Raw genomic sequence first — 18482 nt, forward strand, 5'->3', positions numbered from 1 at the left:
TCTTTCTCTCTTATCGAAATGACTTTATCACTTAAATTGCGTATTATGATTTATCTATGTGTAATAACTCTATATATAAAAAAAATATACGTCGAGATCAATATTTATATACATATTTCATTATTTGAAATGAAAATTATGAAAAAATATGTTAATTTATTGCACGTGTTGATTTTAAATAATTAAATACAGGGTGAGTGTTAATTATTGAAGAGGTATTTAGTGAAATAAAATACATGTCAATTGTTTACGATTTTCTATTATCTCTACTGTAAATTTTGTTATTGTATTTAAAATTCGTTTCGTAAATTTGATTTTTTATGTCAGATTTTGTGTCTTTGTTAAAAAAACATCGATAATAGGAAAATGAATTAGGCGAAGTTTTCTATTACGTTTGATATTGCAGCATGGGTGCGGCTAAATTAGGATGATGTGTAGAATTCATTCTTAAGGCAGATAGGCTTTTATTATACCATTCATCTTCAGCACTCATACCTGGAATTCAAACGGAAATTGTAAATATTATAAAGAAAAATAGCCTCTGGGTCTCGTATATATATGTGGAAATTGAGAGAGTGGATAACGTTAACTTACAGCTGTGACCAAAATTTCATCTTAGAACAGGAAATAGAACGACGTCTTCGAAGGCGTTCTCCATAATATTTAGGAAACTATATCATTTCCTCCAAGTGAAAACTTTGACACATTTTTTTTAGTGATTCGTTTAATATTACAAAGATATTTTTTTGACGAAAATTCCAAGAATATGGAAATACTTTTTAAAGTTATAATTTATATTTTAAAAAAAATTTACTTACTCATCGCGTCTTGTCTCATACCAGTAACACTACTCATATTTGTACCGTGAGACATCGAAAATGATTGAGCCATACCGGGATATGTTGTTGTACCCATCTGGAAATTAATTAAAATACCAAATAGTTAAAAAGTTATACAACTGAAGGTAACGTTCGATAAAATACAATTTTTGTGTCTAATACAATATATAAAGTGAAACATTTTTACCACTTGTGGTAAACAAATTTATCAATAGTTTCGACGAAATTGATATTTTTTAAGAATTAGGTCTGTTTACATGGACAATTAGTTTCGAAAAACAAGTAAAATTTAATATATCGACTAATTTACGTGATAAAAAAGAAGATATTTGATGTTAGGTATAGAGGGAATTTTTCGCGAACAACCTCTTTCGTCGTGCTGATAATAATTCTTAATTACGCAACATGTTGTACTTAATAAAATATTCAAATTATATACATCCAAAACAGTCTAAACAATTTCAAATATAATCAAATTGTTGTCAAGAATATATAAATTAACGTATTTATTAAGAAAAATAAAATATCTTGCAAAATTATTTATCAAAATATATTATTAATCACTAATATAGGTCTAGATTCTGTACGTGATAAAAAAGAAGATATTTGATGTTAGGTATAAAGGGAATTTTTTGCGCACAACCTCTTTCGGCGTGCTGATAATAATTCTTAATTCGATTGGAGCGTCGTCATCAAACTCGATTATTCAAATTTTGATAAGAATCGATTCGAAAATCGATATTATCTTCAAAAATCAACATTTGTGATAGTAAATCGAAGAATAATCGATTTTTAGTTAATCTATCTTTTAAAACTTCGAGTTATTCAACTCGATTATTCAAATTTTGATAAGAATCGATTTGAAAATCGATATATTTCTCAAAAATCAACATTTGTGATAGTAAATCGAAGAATAATCGATTTTTAGTTAATCTATCTTCTAAAACCTCGAGTTATTCAACTCATTTATTCAAATTTTGATAAGAATCGATTTGAAAATCGATATATTTCTCAAAAATCAACATTTGTGATAGTAAATCGAAGAATAATCGATTTTTAGTTAATCTATCTTTTAAAACTTCGAGTTATTCAACTCGATTATTCAAATTTTGATAAGAATCGATTCGAAAATCGAGATATTTCTCAAAAATCAACATTTGTGATAGTAAATCGAAGAATAATCGATTTTTAGTTAATCTATCTTCTAAAACCTCGAATTATTCGACTCGATTATTTAAATTTTGATAAGAATCGATTTGAAGATCGATAAATTCTTCAAAAATCAACATTTGTGATAGTAAATCGAAGAATAATCGATTTTTAGTTAATCTATCTTCTAAAACCTCGAATTATTCGACTCGATTATTTAAATTTTGATAAGAATCGATTTGAAGATCGATAAATTCTTCAAAAATCAACATTTGTGATAGTAAATCGAAGAATAATCGATTTTCAGTTAATCTATCTTTTAAAACTTCGAGTTATTCAACTCGATTATTCAAATTTTGATTAGAATCGATTCGAAAATCGAGATATTTCTCAAAAATCAACATTTGTGATAGTAAATCGAAGAATAATCGATTTTTAGTTAATCTATCTTTTAAAACTTCGAGTTATTCAACTCGATTATTCAAATTTTGATAAGAATCGATTCGAAAATCGATATATTTCTCAAAAATCAACATTTGTGATAGCAAATCGAAGAATAATCGATTTTCAGTTAATCTATCTTTTAAAACTTCGAGTTATTCGACTCGATTATTCAAATTTTGATAAGAATCGATTTGAAGATCGATAAATTCTTCAAAAATCAACATTTGTGATAGTAAATCGAAGAATAATCGATTTTCAGTTAATCTATCTTTTAAAACTTCGAGTTATTCGACTCGATTATTCAAATTTTGATAAGAATCGATTTGAAGATCGATAAATTCTTCAAAAATCAACATTTGTGATAGTAAATCGAAGAATAATCGATTTTTAGTTAATCTATCTTTTAAAACTTCGAGTTATTCAACTCGATTATTCAAATTTTGATAAGAATCGATTCGAAAATCGAGATATTTCTCAAAAATCAACATTTGTGATAGTAAATCGAAGAATAATCGATTTTTAGTTAATCTATCTTCTAAAACCTCGAATTATTCGACTCGATTATTTAAATTTTGATAAGAATCGATTTGAAGATCGATAAATTCTTCAAAAATCAACATTTGTGATAGTAAATCGAAGAATAATCGATTTTCAGTTAATCTATCTTTTAAAACTTCGAGTTATTCAACTCGATTATTCAAATTTTGATTAGAATCGATTCGAAAATCGAGATATTTCTCAAAAATCAACATTTGTGATAGTAAATCGAAGAATAATCGATTTTTAGTTAATCTATCTTTTAAAACTTCGAGTTATTCAACTCGATTATTCAAATTTTGATAAGAATCGATTCGAAAATCGATATATTTCTCAAAAATCAACATTTGTGATAGCAAATCGAAGAATAATCGATTTTCAGTTAATCTATCTTTTAAAACTTCGAGTTATTCGACTCGATTATTCAAATTTTGATAAGAATCGATTTGAAGATCGATAAATTCTTCAAAAATCAACATTTGTGATAGTAAATCGAAGAATAATCGATTTTCAGTTAATCTATCTTTTAAAACTTCGAGTTATTCGACTCGATTATTCAAATTTTGATAAGAATCGATTTGAAGATCGATAAATTCTTCAAAAATCAACATTTGTGATAGTAAATCGAAGAATAATCGATTTTTAGTTAATCTATCTTTTAAAACTTCGAGTTATTCAACTCGATTATTCAAATTTTGATAAGAATCGATTCGAAAATCGAGATATTTCTCAAAAATCAACATTTGTGATAGTAAATCGAAGAATAATCGATTTTTAGTTAATCTATCTTCTAAAACCTCGAATTATTCGACTCGATTATTTAAATTTTGATAAGAATCGATTTGAAGATCGATAAATTCTTCAAAAATCAACATTTGTGATAGTAAATCGAAGAATAATCGATTTCTAGTTAATCTATCTTCTAAAACCTCGAGTTATTCAACTCGATTATTCAAATTTTGATAAGAATCGATTCGAAAATCGATATATTTCTCAAAAATCAACATTTGTGATAGTAAATCGAGGAATAATCGATTTTTAGATAATCTATCTTCTAAAACCTCGAATTATTCGACTCGATTATTTAAATTTTGATAAGAATCGATTTGAAGATCGATAAATTCTTCAAAAATCAACATTTGTGATAGTAAATCGAAGAATAATCGATTTTCAGTTAATCTATCTTTTAAAACTTCGAGTTATTCAACTCGATTATTCAAATTTTGATTAGAATCGATTCGAAAATCGATATATTTCTCAAAAATCAACATTTGTGATAGTAAATCCAAAAATAATCGATTTTTAGTTAATCGAACTTCTAAAACCTCTAGTTTTCTATGACGAAATTATTGTGATCCGTAATAGAATCGATTTTAGTAATCAATATATTCTTTAAAAATCACTATCTCTCATAATCAATCGAAAAATATAAATTTCTAATCCAGATTCCATTATAATCGATTGAATAATCGATATACTTGTCATCTGTCATCACAACAAAACTCGTGGTTTCGTTTTTATGTCAAAACTTTTCATTCTCAAACAAATATCGTCATTTACTTAAATTGAAATCGAAATTATTCTTTCTAACAAAATATATAATTGATATTCATTAATAAAATGTTAATTATGTATATATTATACGGTATTTATCCGTCGTCGAGACGATTTCACTTCTACAACTCGTTCCGTCGGTTAAATGAGACGTCGACTGCGACGTCGGTAGGCCGACGTCGTCCTCCGTCGGTAACCGCTCAGGAAATGCGGTTTAAGGTAAACTAATCTCTCAATCTGTTTGACCTCACTTAATTCATTTACCTGGGACGCGGCATTCGAAACTACGTACGCGGATGACGTCCTCCAGAAATTCATTCATTATTAATATATTTGCCAGACCCTCGTAAACGAGAATTCATCAAATTTTTAAAAATTATTCTCGATTACTTATTGAATTGTTTATTTTTTTGTAAAATTTCGAGAAAGTGCACGCGAAAAAAGGGGAGGATCTAACCTGGGGGTATCTGTTGATAGCCGTCGGGTGTGGATAGGGCTGATACCCTCGCGCCGCCCCCGGATAGATATTCCGCATCATGGCGCCATTGCAACCGGGCAACACGCTCGGAGCCAGCGCTTTCTGAAGCTGCTTTTCTTGTTTCCTGTATTTGGCCCGTCGATTTTGAAACCATACCTAAAGAAAATGCGCTATTTCACTATAATATAGAAAAAAAATTGGCTACTTTATCATAATTTTGATAAAAATAGATGGTACTAGATATAACTGGAATCAAACAACGAATTATTTCACCAAATATACAAATCATATCGTAATTATTGAATAACCTCGTATATTATCTCAAAAGAAATTCATTCTCAAATCATATATTGTCATCAGTCGTTAACAAAATTGATTTTATTCGACTTGTAATGAATTTTATAACTAAAATTTTTATTAAACGTCTTTAATAAACGTTTATATGAATTCTTTAAAAAGGATTTTATCATTAGCGAGATAATATATTAAAATGATATTAAATGTAGACAACACATTATACTCGTAAACTTTCATAATATAAGTAGCGTTTTCGTCATCTAATTATGCAACCGGTTATACGTAAATAAAATATTCAAATTATATATATCTAAAACAATTTAAACGATTTTAAATATAATCAAATTTGTTGCCAAGAATATATAAATTAACGTATTTATTAAGAAAAATAAAATATCTTGCAAAATTATTTATCAAAATCTATTATTAATCACTAATATTATGTACGTGATAAAAAAGGAGATATTTGATGTTAGGTACAGAGGGAATTTTTCGCGAACAACCTCTTTCGTCGTGCTGATAATAATTCTTAATTACGCAACATGTTGTACTTAATAAAATATTCAAATTATATACATCCAAAACAGTTTAAACAATTCCAAATATAATCAAATATGTTGCTAAGAATATATAAATTAACGTATCTATTAAGAAAAATAAAATATCTTGCAAAATTATCTATCAAAATCTATTATTAATCACAAATATTATGTACGTGTTAAAAAAGAAGATATTTGATGTTGGGTATAGAGGGAATTTTTCGCGAACAACCTCTTTCGGCGTACTGTTAATAATTCTTAATTCGATTGGAGCTTCGTCATCAAATTGAACATTGTCGAAAAACAGAGACAATAGACAATCTCCTTCTTCTTAGTTAAAAGCGTCGGGCGAGGAAGGAATATAAACAAAAGAAACGCCTTATATGCATTAGGTTGCCTTTAAGAGAAACCCGTGTTTAGGGGAAAACAACAACAGTGGCGGCGTAAGGAAATTTTTAAAATAAATAAACGTCGAAACAATATTATAATTCGATAAATATATTCACAGAATTTGAATATTCAGTAAATCGTTTTAGTAATAACGTTAAACGTGCTAAATTTTTTTTCGATTTATTCAATTTATTAATTTAGTTTACGATTTGTCTTTAACCCTCGAAGTGAGCTACTGAGTACGACATCGAGGGAAGAAAGTAACAGGGAGAGCGAAAGACGGGGGATGACTGGGGGAGGCGGCTTATCTTGGGGACGGACTAACTTCGTTACGTATCCATTTGATGGGATCCAGGGAGAAGATAACTATAAAACGTGCCTAGCGCTTTTCTAACGACGGAACAGGGTCGGCTTCGCCTTTTTCGCGATTCGGTTTAATATATAGGTTAGATAAGAAAGTTTCGAGACAACGTAACCATCTTCAAGCCTCATTTAGCAAAAAGGAAATATTTCAATTGGAAAGTATAAATTTTTGGGGTACCATCGATCCGATTACACTTTAATTAGAGTTTACGTTAATTTGTGTAATTAAATGATGAAATATTAACCGAGTCTCGAGTAAAAGGGCGGTTTTCGTTTGTAAAAGCGAAGAGACGCAAATAAACGGAGTCGAAATTAAAATTCAAGCGCCGCGCGACGACCGGAGCGCCGCGATGCCGGCGTACCGACGAAAAGACGACAGAGCCGGACTCGAAAACGATGTTTTATTCAAAATTTTTTAAACTTTATATGGAAAAACTAAAATTTCACCTATTGGCGAGAGAAAAATCGATAAATCGGTTAAATTATACGAGGGAACTGCCAAGAGAATGACTAAAATCGATAATCGATTCTCGATAAGTCGAATTAAAAAGATTAAGTTCGATTTTTGGTACAAATGAAACAATATTCGGGTCTAAATAGTTTCGCGATCGCGATGTGCTTTATTGATTATAAAAAAGCCTTTGACACGGCTGATGAAGGCTTACGAATAGGTAGCGGTCGTTTGAATCAATAAAAGACGCATAAATGACTGTCAATTCCAACGAGGCTTTCGACAAGGTTCGTACGGAAAAGGATTCGGGGTGAAAATCAAAGTTTATTCGATACAATTTTATATTGAAAACATTTTTTTTTTATTTTGGGCTTGGTTCTGTCCTGTACAAGGACATTCGACGTTTTTCCAAAAACGATGACAATGATGGAGGATTCTGTTGAAATTTTAATTTGGTAGCCGTGAAATATTTGACCGTAATGAACAAGGGAAATTAAGTATTTTCGGTACAAAAAAGGATTATCGCGCTTTTTGGAATTTATTAATCATTAAAGCGATTCGTTATTGTATTTTTGAAGGATACAATTGACGGTTTTGATATTTAAATATTTGGCGAAGGCGCCAAAAGGATTCTTTCAATTTTTTGGCGAAGGCGCGCTCGGAACTAGGTTCGTTCTAAAATTTGATGTAGTTGATAATAATTTTGGAAATTTAATAATAAATCGAACTATTGTAAAATAGATTTTCGAAATTTGTTTTTTTTTTTTTTGAAAAACTGTTGAAAAATTTGTAATCGGCGACCTCGAAAATCCTAAAATACCAAATTTCAGAGGAATATAAGGATTTTTTTGCATTGTTGGTAGCCATTTTGAAGCCGCCTTTTTGTTTTCCAAATGAAATGTTGAAAGATTCGTGATCAGTGACCTCAAAAATATCCCTATATTAAATTTCAGTAGAAAATAGTGATTTTTTCAACATAGTTGGCCGCCATTTTCTATTCGCCATTTTGTTTTTCTAAAAACTGTTGAAGACTTAGTAATCAGCGATCTCAAAAATCGTAAAATACCAAATTTCAGTAAAAAATAGTGATTTTTTTGCATTGTTGGTAGCCATTTTGAAATCGCCTTTTTGTTTTCCTTAAGAAATGCTGAAAGATTCGTGATCAGTGACCTCAAAAATATCCCCATATTAAATTTCAGTAGAAAATAGTGATTTTTTCAACATAGTTGGCCGCCATTTTCTATTCGCCATTTTGTTTTTCTAAAAACTGTTGAAGACTTAGTAATCAGCGATCTCAAAAATCCTAAAATACCAAATTTCAGTTGAAAATAGTGATTTTTTTGAATTGTTGGTAGCCATTTTGAAATCGCCTTTTTGTTTTCCTTAAGAAATGTTGAAAGATTCGTGATCAGTGACCTCAAAAATATCCCCATATTAAATTTCAGTAGAAAATAGTGATTTTTTCAACATAGTTGGCCGCCATTTTCTATTCGCCATTTTGTTTTTCTAAAAACTGTTGAAGACTTAGTAATCAGCGATCTCAAAAATCGTAAAATACCAAATTTCAGTAGAAAATAGTGATTTTTTTGAATTGTTGGTAGCCATTTTGAAATCGCCTTTTTGTTTTCCTTAAGAAATGTTGAAAGATTCGTGATCAGTGACCTCAAAAATATCCCCATATTAAATTTCAGTAGAAAATAGTGATTTTTTCAACATAGTTGGCCGCCATTTTCTATTCGCCATTTTGTTTTTCTAAAAACTGTTGAAGACTTAGTAATCAGCGATCTCAAAAATCCTAAAATACCAAATTTCAGTAGAAAATAGTGATTTTTTTGAATTGTTGGTAGCCATTTTGAAATCGCCTTTTTGTTTTCCTTAAGAAATGTTGAAAGATTCGTGATCAGTGACCTCAAAAATATCCCCATATTAAATTTCAGTAGAAAATAGTGATTTTTTCAACATAGTTGGCCGCCATTTTCTATTCGCCATTTTGTTTTTCTAAAAACTGTTGAAGACTTAGTAATCAGCGATCTCAAAAATCGTAAAATACCAAATTTCAGTAGAAAATAGTGATTTTTTTGAATTGTTGGTAGCCATTTTGAAATCGCCTTTTTGTTTTCCTTAAGAAATGTTGAAAGATTCGTGATCAGTGACCTCAAAAATATCCCCATATTAAATTTCAGTAGAAAATAGTGATTTTTTCAACATAGTTGGTCGCCATTTTCTATTCGCCATTTTGTTTGTCTAAAAATTGTTGAAGACTTAGTAATCAGCGATCTCGAAAATCCTAAAATACCAAATTTAAGTAAAAAATACTGATTTTTCCAACATCGTAAGTCGCCATTTTTATTCGCCATTTTGTTTTTCTAAAAACTGTTGAAGACTTAGTAATCAGCGATCTCGAAAATCCTAAAATACCAAATTTCAGTAAAAAATACTGATTTTTCCAACATCGTAAGTCGCCACTTTTATTCGCCATTTTATTTTTCTAAAAACTGTTGAAGAATTAGTAATCAGCGATCTCGAAATTCCCAAGAAACCAAATTTCAGTAGAAAATCATGATTTTTTTAACATCGTTGGTCGCCATTTTCAATTCGCCATTTTGTTTTTCCAAAAACTGTTGAAGGATTCGTGATTAGCGACCTCCAAAAATTACGCATACCAAATTTCAGTAGAAAATAGTAATTTTTCACATTGTTAGCGGCCATTTTCAATTCGCCATTTTGTTTTTCCAAAAACTGTTGAAGGATTCTTGATTAGCGACCTCCAAAAATTACGCATACCAAATTTCAGTAGAAAATAGTAATTTTTCACATTGTTAGCGGCCATTTTCAATTCGCCATTTTGTTTTTCCAAAAACTGTTGAAGGATTCGTGATTAGCGACCTCCAAAAACTACGCATACCAAATTTCAGTAGAAAATAGTAATTTTTCACATTGTTAGCGGCCATTTTCAATTCGCCATTTTATTTTTCCAAAAACTGTTGAAGGATTCGTGATTAGCGACCTCCAAAAATTACGCATACCAAATTTCAGTGGAAAATAGTAATTTTTCACATTGTTAGCGGCCATTTTCAATTCGCCATTTTGTTTTTCCAAAAACTGTTGAAGGATTCGTGATTAGCGACCTCCAAAAATTACGCATACCAAATTTCAGTAGAAAATAGTAATTTTTCACATTGTTAGCGGCCATTTTGAAGCCGCCATTTTATTTAAAAAAGATTGTTAGACAATTTATCGCAATTTTTTTCCACTTTTTGCTGAGTTTTCTGCATTCGGAACCACCGTGCAGTGTTATAGCCGAATGCGAAAAAGAAATACCGTACCTGAACCTCCCAAAAAGTGAAAAACCAAAAATTTTTCCCCAGGAAATATATAAATACTAGTAGGATGTTCAAAAGACTTAGTCCAACATCACGTTGGAGACGATTTGAAATTATGACAGGACCTGTCAATTCAAATCATCAACAAATCAACGTCTGGGTTTATCTGAAACAAATTTTCCCAATTCGGTGAATATGAAGGCGCTGATCGATAGAATGCCAGCAAGATCTCCTGATCTGACGCCATTAGACTTCTTTTTGTGGGGATACGTCGAAAGTATTTTATACAAAACTGAACGTCACGACTCGAAAAAACGCCTAACGTTTCTGTATCAAATTGACACTGACACTGACATTGACATTGACATTATTAAGTAATAACCAATGAACGCGAAATATGTGATAAAAAAAATAGTCGATTAGTGAAAATATAAAACAAAATTCGATTGTCGTAATCGCGAATCGAGTAAAAAAGATCGTGATTGAAAGGGTCGGCTAAATACATGAGTCACATCGAAAGTGGGGTGCGCGGCACTAGCGCTTCGACATCTCCAGGAGGCATTTCTGTTCCCCGATTGTGACAGTTGTGTCTCGAGAGACCCCCTCCCGTTTTCCGATTACGAATGCACATAATTCAATCAGATACGCGACCTGGTCGCTTTTTAAATCGACGAAAATCGTCGATAAATCTTACCTGTATTCTAGCTTCGTTCAACTTCGTACTTCTCGCTAATTCTTCTCTACAATAAATATCGGGGTAGTGACTTTTCGCGAAAGCGGCTTCCAGTTCCGCCAACTGTTCTTGCGTGAACGTGGTGCGGTGCCTTCTTCGAGCAGGTGTGGGACAGGAAGCTGTTGTCGGAGTGTGACCTGCGTGTTGTGGTCCATTGCTAGGCGAAACGGTTCCTAATGTAGTACCGCTGGGCGTCGTCTGAGGCTCGGGTTTCAATTTTTTGAATGCGCCTTCTGGAATTTCGGTAAACGACAAATCAAATTTGCGTAAAACCACCGAGTAATAGGTCAAAACTAACTTCGGATACGATAATTTTAAACTGTCTGATTCTTCTAGATCAGATATTAAACGACGACACGCTAAGAAAAGAAGAAGAACTCCAAAACACACTCAAACAACATTCATCGACTATCTAAGAATATTTACAATAAAATTTAATTTGTTTTCGATGATTTTTTCCGTATTATTTAAGTTGGAGTACATTTTTAACTTGAATTTACAACAAAACAAAATGATACATATATTTAATGAATAAAATAAAATATCCTGCAATATTATTTATCAAAATCTATTATTAATCACCAATATAGGTTTAGATTACGTACGTGATAAAAAAGAAGATATTTGATGTTAAGTATAGAGGGAATTTTTCGCGAACAACCTCCTTCGGCGTGCTGATAATAATTCTTAATTACGTAACATGTTGTACTTAATAAAATATTCAAATTATATACATCCAAAACAGTCTAAACAATTTCAAATATAATCAAATTGTTGTCAAGAATATATAAATTAACGTATCTATTAAGAAAAATAAAATATCTTCAAAATTATTTATCAAAATCTATTATTAATCACTAATATTATGTACGTGATAAAAAAGAAGATATTTGATGTTGGGTACAGAGGGAATTTTTCGCGAACAACCTCTTTCGGTATGCTGATAATAATTCTTAATTACGCAACATGTCGTACTTAATAAAATATTCAAATTATATACATCCAAAACAGTCTAAACAATTCCAAATATAATCAAATTGTTGTCAAGAATATATAAATTAACGTATCTATTAAGAAAAATAAAATATCCTGCAAAATTATTTATCAAAATCTATCATTAATCACCAATATAGGTTTAGATTATGTACGTGATAAAAAAGAAGATATTTGATGTTAGGTATAGAGGGAATTTTTCGCGAACAACCTCTTTCGTCATGCTGATAATAATTCTTAATTCGATTGGAACTTCGTCATTAGTCATTTTTCGACTTCTTGGGTTGTCAAATGCGTTCTTCACATATATAACTGTAATTTAGAAAAGATATGGCGGCCGTTTCCACTAGGTTGCCGTTTATTGTTATCTGTCGTCGATTTAGGGATCCATCTTGTACAAAATTTGTCGTGCACGACTCAGGAATCATCTCGTCGAAATTCCGAACTCACTATTCGATCTTTACAGTATTGTATATCAAAAGTAGAATAGTAGATAGTTCGTCGGGGTGGAAACTAGTAGAAAAATCCTTTCCAACAACGTTTCCAGCTCTTATTTTACGAACAACCCTCGTATTTATGTAATTATCTTCGATTACAGTGGTTTTTATCGATTTTCTTTTTTGAGGTTAGGTTAGTGTATGTTAATTTGTTGTTTTTCTTGTATATTAAGACTGCGATTTCGATTTTATCATTTTTTCTTTAACCTGAATGTTTATTAACAATCCGCGCAGCTTTTATGCACTTCCGGCGTATCTAGTTCTCAATTGTTTATTATTCGATGTAATTTCCGTAAACGATCGCGAGATGGCGTCGACGAATGTCGCAAATTTAGTACGATAATAATGTATTTAATCGTGTTCGTCAGGTAAAACATCAACCGGTGTGGCTGGTGGCTGGAAAACGTCGTTGGGAAACAGACCTTATTGAATTCATTACTGTTTATTAATGCAGTTAGTCGAAAACTTAATTACAATTACTGACACCGGCGGCGCGCGCCGCAAAGAATCTCACACGTAATCTTGTTATTCATTCAATTGATTACAAAATGTCGGTCGTGGCGTCGCGTCGCAACACAAGACGATTAATCGACGTCCTTTTACGTATTTGCATTATGGATTTTTACGTATAGTTAGTTATAGTTTTATGTATTATACGAGGTGTATCCTAAAAGTACCCGTTCCAACGAAATAAATCTTTTTCCAGCGATTTCGATATTTGACATCGCGTTTTTGGATACTATTTCAAGTTTTGGAATAGAAAATTATCCGTGGGGATTAAATCTGGCGAATAGGGTGGGTAATTCATTAATTTTCGCTAATTTTGTTTTATAACCGCCATTTTTCGATCGGGGTGAGTACTTTTTGATTTATGAAGTGATGAATGATGTTTATATGGAAAATGCGATAATAGATTTATTAATTTATGTTGAAATTCAAGCCCCTATTCGTAATGAAGATGCTGTTCATTCAATCCCCCTTTTATCAAAATATACATTGTACAAATTAACCGATAATTATGAAGCGATGAACGAGATAGACGGAATAGGGGGATGGAAAAGTATTTCCCTATAAATATACATACACACACATGTCACTGGAATAGTAGACAATATGTCAAATTGAGTGTTAACCATGGTCCTTTGTATGGATGCATATGTTGTAAGGGGCAGTGAGCTACCGAAATCGCAGTAAATTGACACTTCATTAAGACACCACGAGTGGTAGTAGGACTAGAAAAAAATAAAAAGGGCATATGTACACAAGTCTGAATAAGAATATTGACAATAAGGATTATGGTGATTATCCTTTAAATGTAAAAGGAGATGAACTAAGTGTGATTTTTGGTTTTTTCGAAACGTAAACACTCAAGTTTTTTTGTCATTATTTGATGATTCGATTGTTGAGATAATTTAGCTATGGAAAATTATAAAAATGTGGAAAAAAAATAGAAATTTATCAATATCTAAATTTGTATTACGTAAAAAATTTTTTCCAAATCTTTAAATGGCTATATCTCAAAAATGGTAATAGGTAGAAAAAAAACTGTGAGGGCGTTTTTTGTAGAGAATTTCTTTGTCTATAATTCTTGTCTGAACTATTTTTACTATAAAATGTACCGTTTGGCTGAAATGTATCGAAAAAGAAATTTATAAATGTCTAAATTTGTATTACGTAAAAAATATTTTCCAAATCTTTAAACGACTATATCTCAAAATTGGTGATGGGTAGAAAAAAAACTGTGGGGACATTTTTTGTAGAGAATTTCTTTGTCTATAATTCTTGTCTAAACTATTTTTACTATAAAATGTACCGTTCGGCTTAAAAGTATCAAAAAAGAAATTTATAAATGTCTAAATTTGTATTACGCAAAAAATATTTTCCAAATCGTTAAACGACTATATCTCAAAATTGGTGATGGGTAGAAAAAAAACTGTGGGGACATTTTTTGTAGAGAATTTCTTTGTCTATAATTCTTGTCTAAACTATTTTTACTATAAAATGTACCGTTCGGCTTAAAAGTATCAAAAAAGAAATTTATAAATGTCTAAATTTGTATTACGTAAAAAATATTTTCCAAATCTTTAAATGGCTATATCTCAAAAATGGTAATAGGTAGAAAAAAAACTGTGAGGGCGTTTTTTGTAGAGAATTTTTTTCTCTATAATTCTTGTCTAAACTATTTTTACTATAAAATGTACCGTTCGGCTTAAAAGTATCAAAAAAGAAATTAATAAATGTCTAAATTTGTATTACGTAAAAAATATTTTCCAAATCTTTAAACGACTATATCTCAAAAATGGTAATAGGTAGAAAAAAAACTGTGAGGGCGTTTTTTGTAGAGAATTTCTTTCTCTATAATTCTTGTCTAAACTATTTTTACTATAAAATTTACCGTTTGGCTGAAAAGTATCGAAAAAGAAATTTATCAATGTCTAAATTTGTATTACGTAAAAAATATTTTCCAAATCTTTAAACGACTATATCTCAAAATTGGTGATGGGTAGAAAAAAACTGTAGGGACATTTTTTGTAGAGAATTTCTTTCTCTATAATTCTTGTCTGAACTATTTTTACTATAAAATGTACCGTTCGGCTTAAAAGTATCAAAAAAGAAATTAATAAATGTCTAAATTTGTATTACGTAAAAAATATTTTCCAAATCTTTAAACGACTATATCTCAAAATTGGTGATGGGTAGAAAAAAAACTGTAGGGACATTTTTTGTAGAGAATTTCTTTGTCTATAATTCTTGTCTGAACTATTTTTACTATAAAATGTACCGTTCGGCTTAAAAGTATCAAAAAAGAAATTTATAAATGTCTAAATTTGTATTACGTAAAAAATATTTTCCAAATCTTTAAACGACTATATCTCAAAATTGGTGATGGGTAGAAAAAAACTGTAGGGACATTTTTTGTAGAGAATTTCTTTCTCTATAATTCTTGTCTGAACTATTTTTACTATAAAATGTACCGTTCGGCTTAAAAGTATCAAAAAAGAAATTAATAAATGTCTAAATTTGTATTACGTAAAAAATATTTTCCAAATCTTTAAACGACTATATCTCAAAAATGGTAATAGGTAGAAAAAAAACTGTGGGGGCGTTTTTTGTAGAGAATTTCTTTCTCTATAATTCTTGTCTGTACTATTTTTACTATAAAATGTACCGTTCGGCATAAAAGTATCAAAAAAGAAATTAATAAATGTCTAAATTTGTATTACGTAAAAAATATTTTCCAAATCTTTAAATGGCTATATCTCAAAAATGGTAATAGGTAGAAAAAAAACTGTGGGGGCGTTTTTTGTAGAGAATTTCTTTCTCTATAATTCTTGTCTGAACTATTTTTACTATAAAATGTACCGTTCGGCTTAAAAGTATCAAAAAAGAAATTAATAAATGTCTAAATTTGTATTACGTAAAAAATATTTTCCAAATCTTTAAATGGCTATATCTCAAAAATGGTAATAGGTAGAAAAAAAACTGTGGGGGCGTTTTTTGTAGAGAATTTCTTTGTCTATAATTCTTGTCTAAACTATTTTTACTATAAAATGTACCGTTTGGCTGAAAAGTATCAAAAAAGAAATTAATAAATGTCTAAATTTGTATTACGTAAAAAATTTTTTCCAAATCTTTAAATGGCTATATCTCAAAAATGGTAATAGGTAGAAAAAAAACTGTGGGGGCGTTTTTTGTAGAGAATTTCTTTCTCTATAATTCTTGTCTGAACTATTTTTACTATAAAATGTACCGTTCGGCTTAAAAGTATCAAAAAAGAAATTAATAAATGTCTAAATTTGTATTACGTAAAAAATATTTTCCAAATCTTTAAACGACTATATCTCAAAAATGGTAATAGGTAGAAAAAAAACTGTGGCGGCGTTTTTTGTAGAGAATTTCTTTCTCTATAATTCTTGTCTGAACTATTTTTACTATAAAATTTACCGTTCGGCTTAAAAGTATCAAAAAAGAAATTAATAAATGTCTAAATTTGTATTACGTAAAAAATATTTTCCAAATCTTTAAACGACTATATCTCAAAAATGGTAATAGGTAGAAAAAAAACTGTGGCGGCGTTTTTTGTAGAGAATTTCTTTCTCTATAATTCTTGTCTGAACTATTTTTACTATAAAATTTACCGTTCGGCTTAAAAGTATCAAAAAAGAAATTAATAAATGTCTAAATTTGTATTACGTAAAAAATATTTTCCAAATCTTTAAACGACTATATCTCAAAAATGGTAATAGGTAGAAAAAAAACTGTGGCGGCGTTTTTTGTAGAGAATTTCTTTCTCTATAATTCTTGTCTGAACTATTTTTACTATAAAATTTACCGTTTGGCTGAAAAGTATCAAAAAAGAAATTAATAAATGTCTAAATTTGTATTACGTAAAAAATATTTTCCAAATCTTTAAACGACTATATCTCAAAAATGGTAATAGGTAGAAAAAAAACTGTGAGGGCGTTTTTTGTAGAGAATTTCTTTCTCTATAATTCTTGTCAAAACTATTTCTACTATAAAATGTACCGTTTGGCTGAAATGTATCGAAAAGAAACTTATCAATGTCTAAATTTGTATTACGTAAAAAATATTTTCAAAATATTTAAATGGCTATATCTCAAAAATGGTAATAGGTAGAAAAAAAACTGTGGGGGCGTTTTTTGTAGAGAATTTCTTTCTCTATAATTCTTGTCTGAACTATTTTTACAATAAAATGCACCGTTTGGCTGGAAATTGTAAAAAACCCAATCTATTTAGAAACGACACACCAAATTCCAACATAGATGGCCACTACTCAAATTTTTAGGTATAGTCGGTGGTTTTACTCAAAACCAGTTGTCATACGAATGTTACTTGAATTATGAATCAAACATTTTGATAAAGAAGCACCATATTGTGCTAATTTTCCTATATCACGTGGTCTCATTTCTCTATAAGATGAATTTCGTAAAAATCCTTCAAAAATCGTTTTCGTTCTACCAAAAAAACCATCAATCCCATACCTGAATCGATACTGCAAGATTACCATATGACATATCGTGATATCGAAGCGTACTTAGCTGCAGTACCGCTCGATTGGATACCGTATAATTTGACAATCTTCGAAAAACAAAATCTAGCAAAGAAATGCTGAAAAATCTTCCAAAAAAAAAAACGTTTAGAAGATGACGACAAGCGACGAATCATGGATCTAACAACAATCGACTGTATGGGTATTTAAAAACCGTCTCCACAGTTCCATTAGAACAACTCGGACCGGTCAATTCTCAACGGTACGCCAGGTTTTGTTTACCAATAGTATTAGAAACAATCTTTTTGTTTTTTTTTTTCGAAAAAAAAAGGAAAAATACTTACCGTTATGGTCGTTAATGGGTCGTCCGGCTGAAGGAGGAGTATGGGCCGGAGTATGACCGTGGTGATCATGCGAATGGGGCAATCCCCCGTAAATAGCGCTGAAGTCTTCGGCCGACGATCCGCTGGCGCTATTACATTTTCTATTAGTCCCGCTCTTCTCCGCGTTGTTGCTACCACCTCCCAAATGTCCGTGGTGGTCGTCGAGCAGCCCGCCGACACCCAAAAGATTCCCCACGCCTACCAAATTCGGCCTGAGTTCGTCCATCATTGTTTTCGATTGGGGACAAGCGTTGAAATTCAATTGCCTACTGAAAATCGCCGGGAAGATGTTGAATTGTTGATGGGATAATTCCTCGGTGGTCGCGTGGACCGAGGGGGCAGGGGAAGTACCCAAAGCCCCCAAACAAGAAGAAACGCCCTTGAAATCCAACTTGAAGCCGATGTAAACTCGTTCGAAATTAGGCCGTCACTTAAAAAGGGACTGCGACCACTTCGGATGTCACTGTATCGATAATTAAATTGTTCGTATCGATTATAATC

At 30.7% G+C, this 18482-nt stretch overlaps 1 protein-coding gene across 1 annotated transcript; it reads right to left on the reverse strand.

The window, feature by feature from the left end:
* Positions 1 to 241: 241 nt before the first annotated feature.
* Positions 242 to 18225, reverse strand: LOC130902663 (homeobox protein unc-42). Its single transcript, XM_057814915.1, has 5 exons — positions 17943 to 18225; positions 11059 to 11330; positions 4981 to 5157; positions 819 to 915; positions 242 to 495 (listed from the first exon to the last, which is right to left on the reverse strand). Exons 1-5 carry the CDS (start codon positions 18208 to 18210, stop codon positions 389 to 391), a joined length of 921 nt encoding a protein of 306 aa, XP_057670898.1. The 5' UTR covers positions 18211 to 18225; the 3' UTR covers positions 242 to 388.
* Positions 18226 to 18482: the final 257 nt, after the last annotated feature.

Source organism: Diorhabda carinulata, chromosome X (genome assembly GCF_026250575.1).
Source record: "Diorhabda carinulata isolate Delta chromosome X, icDioCari1.1, whole genome shotgun sequence".
NCBI classification, from domain to species: Eukaryota; Metazoa; Arthropoda; class Insecta; order Coleoptera; family Chrysomelidae; genus Diorhabda; species Diorhabda carinulata.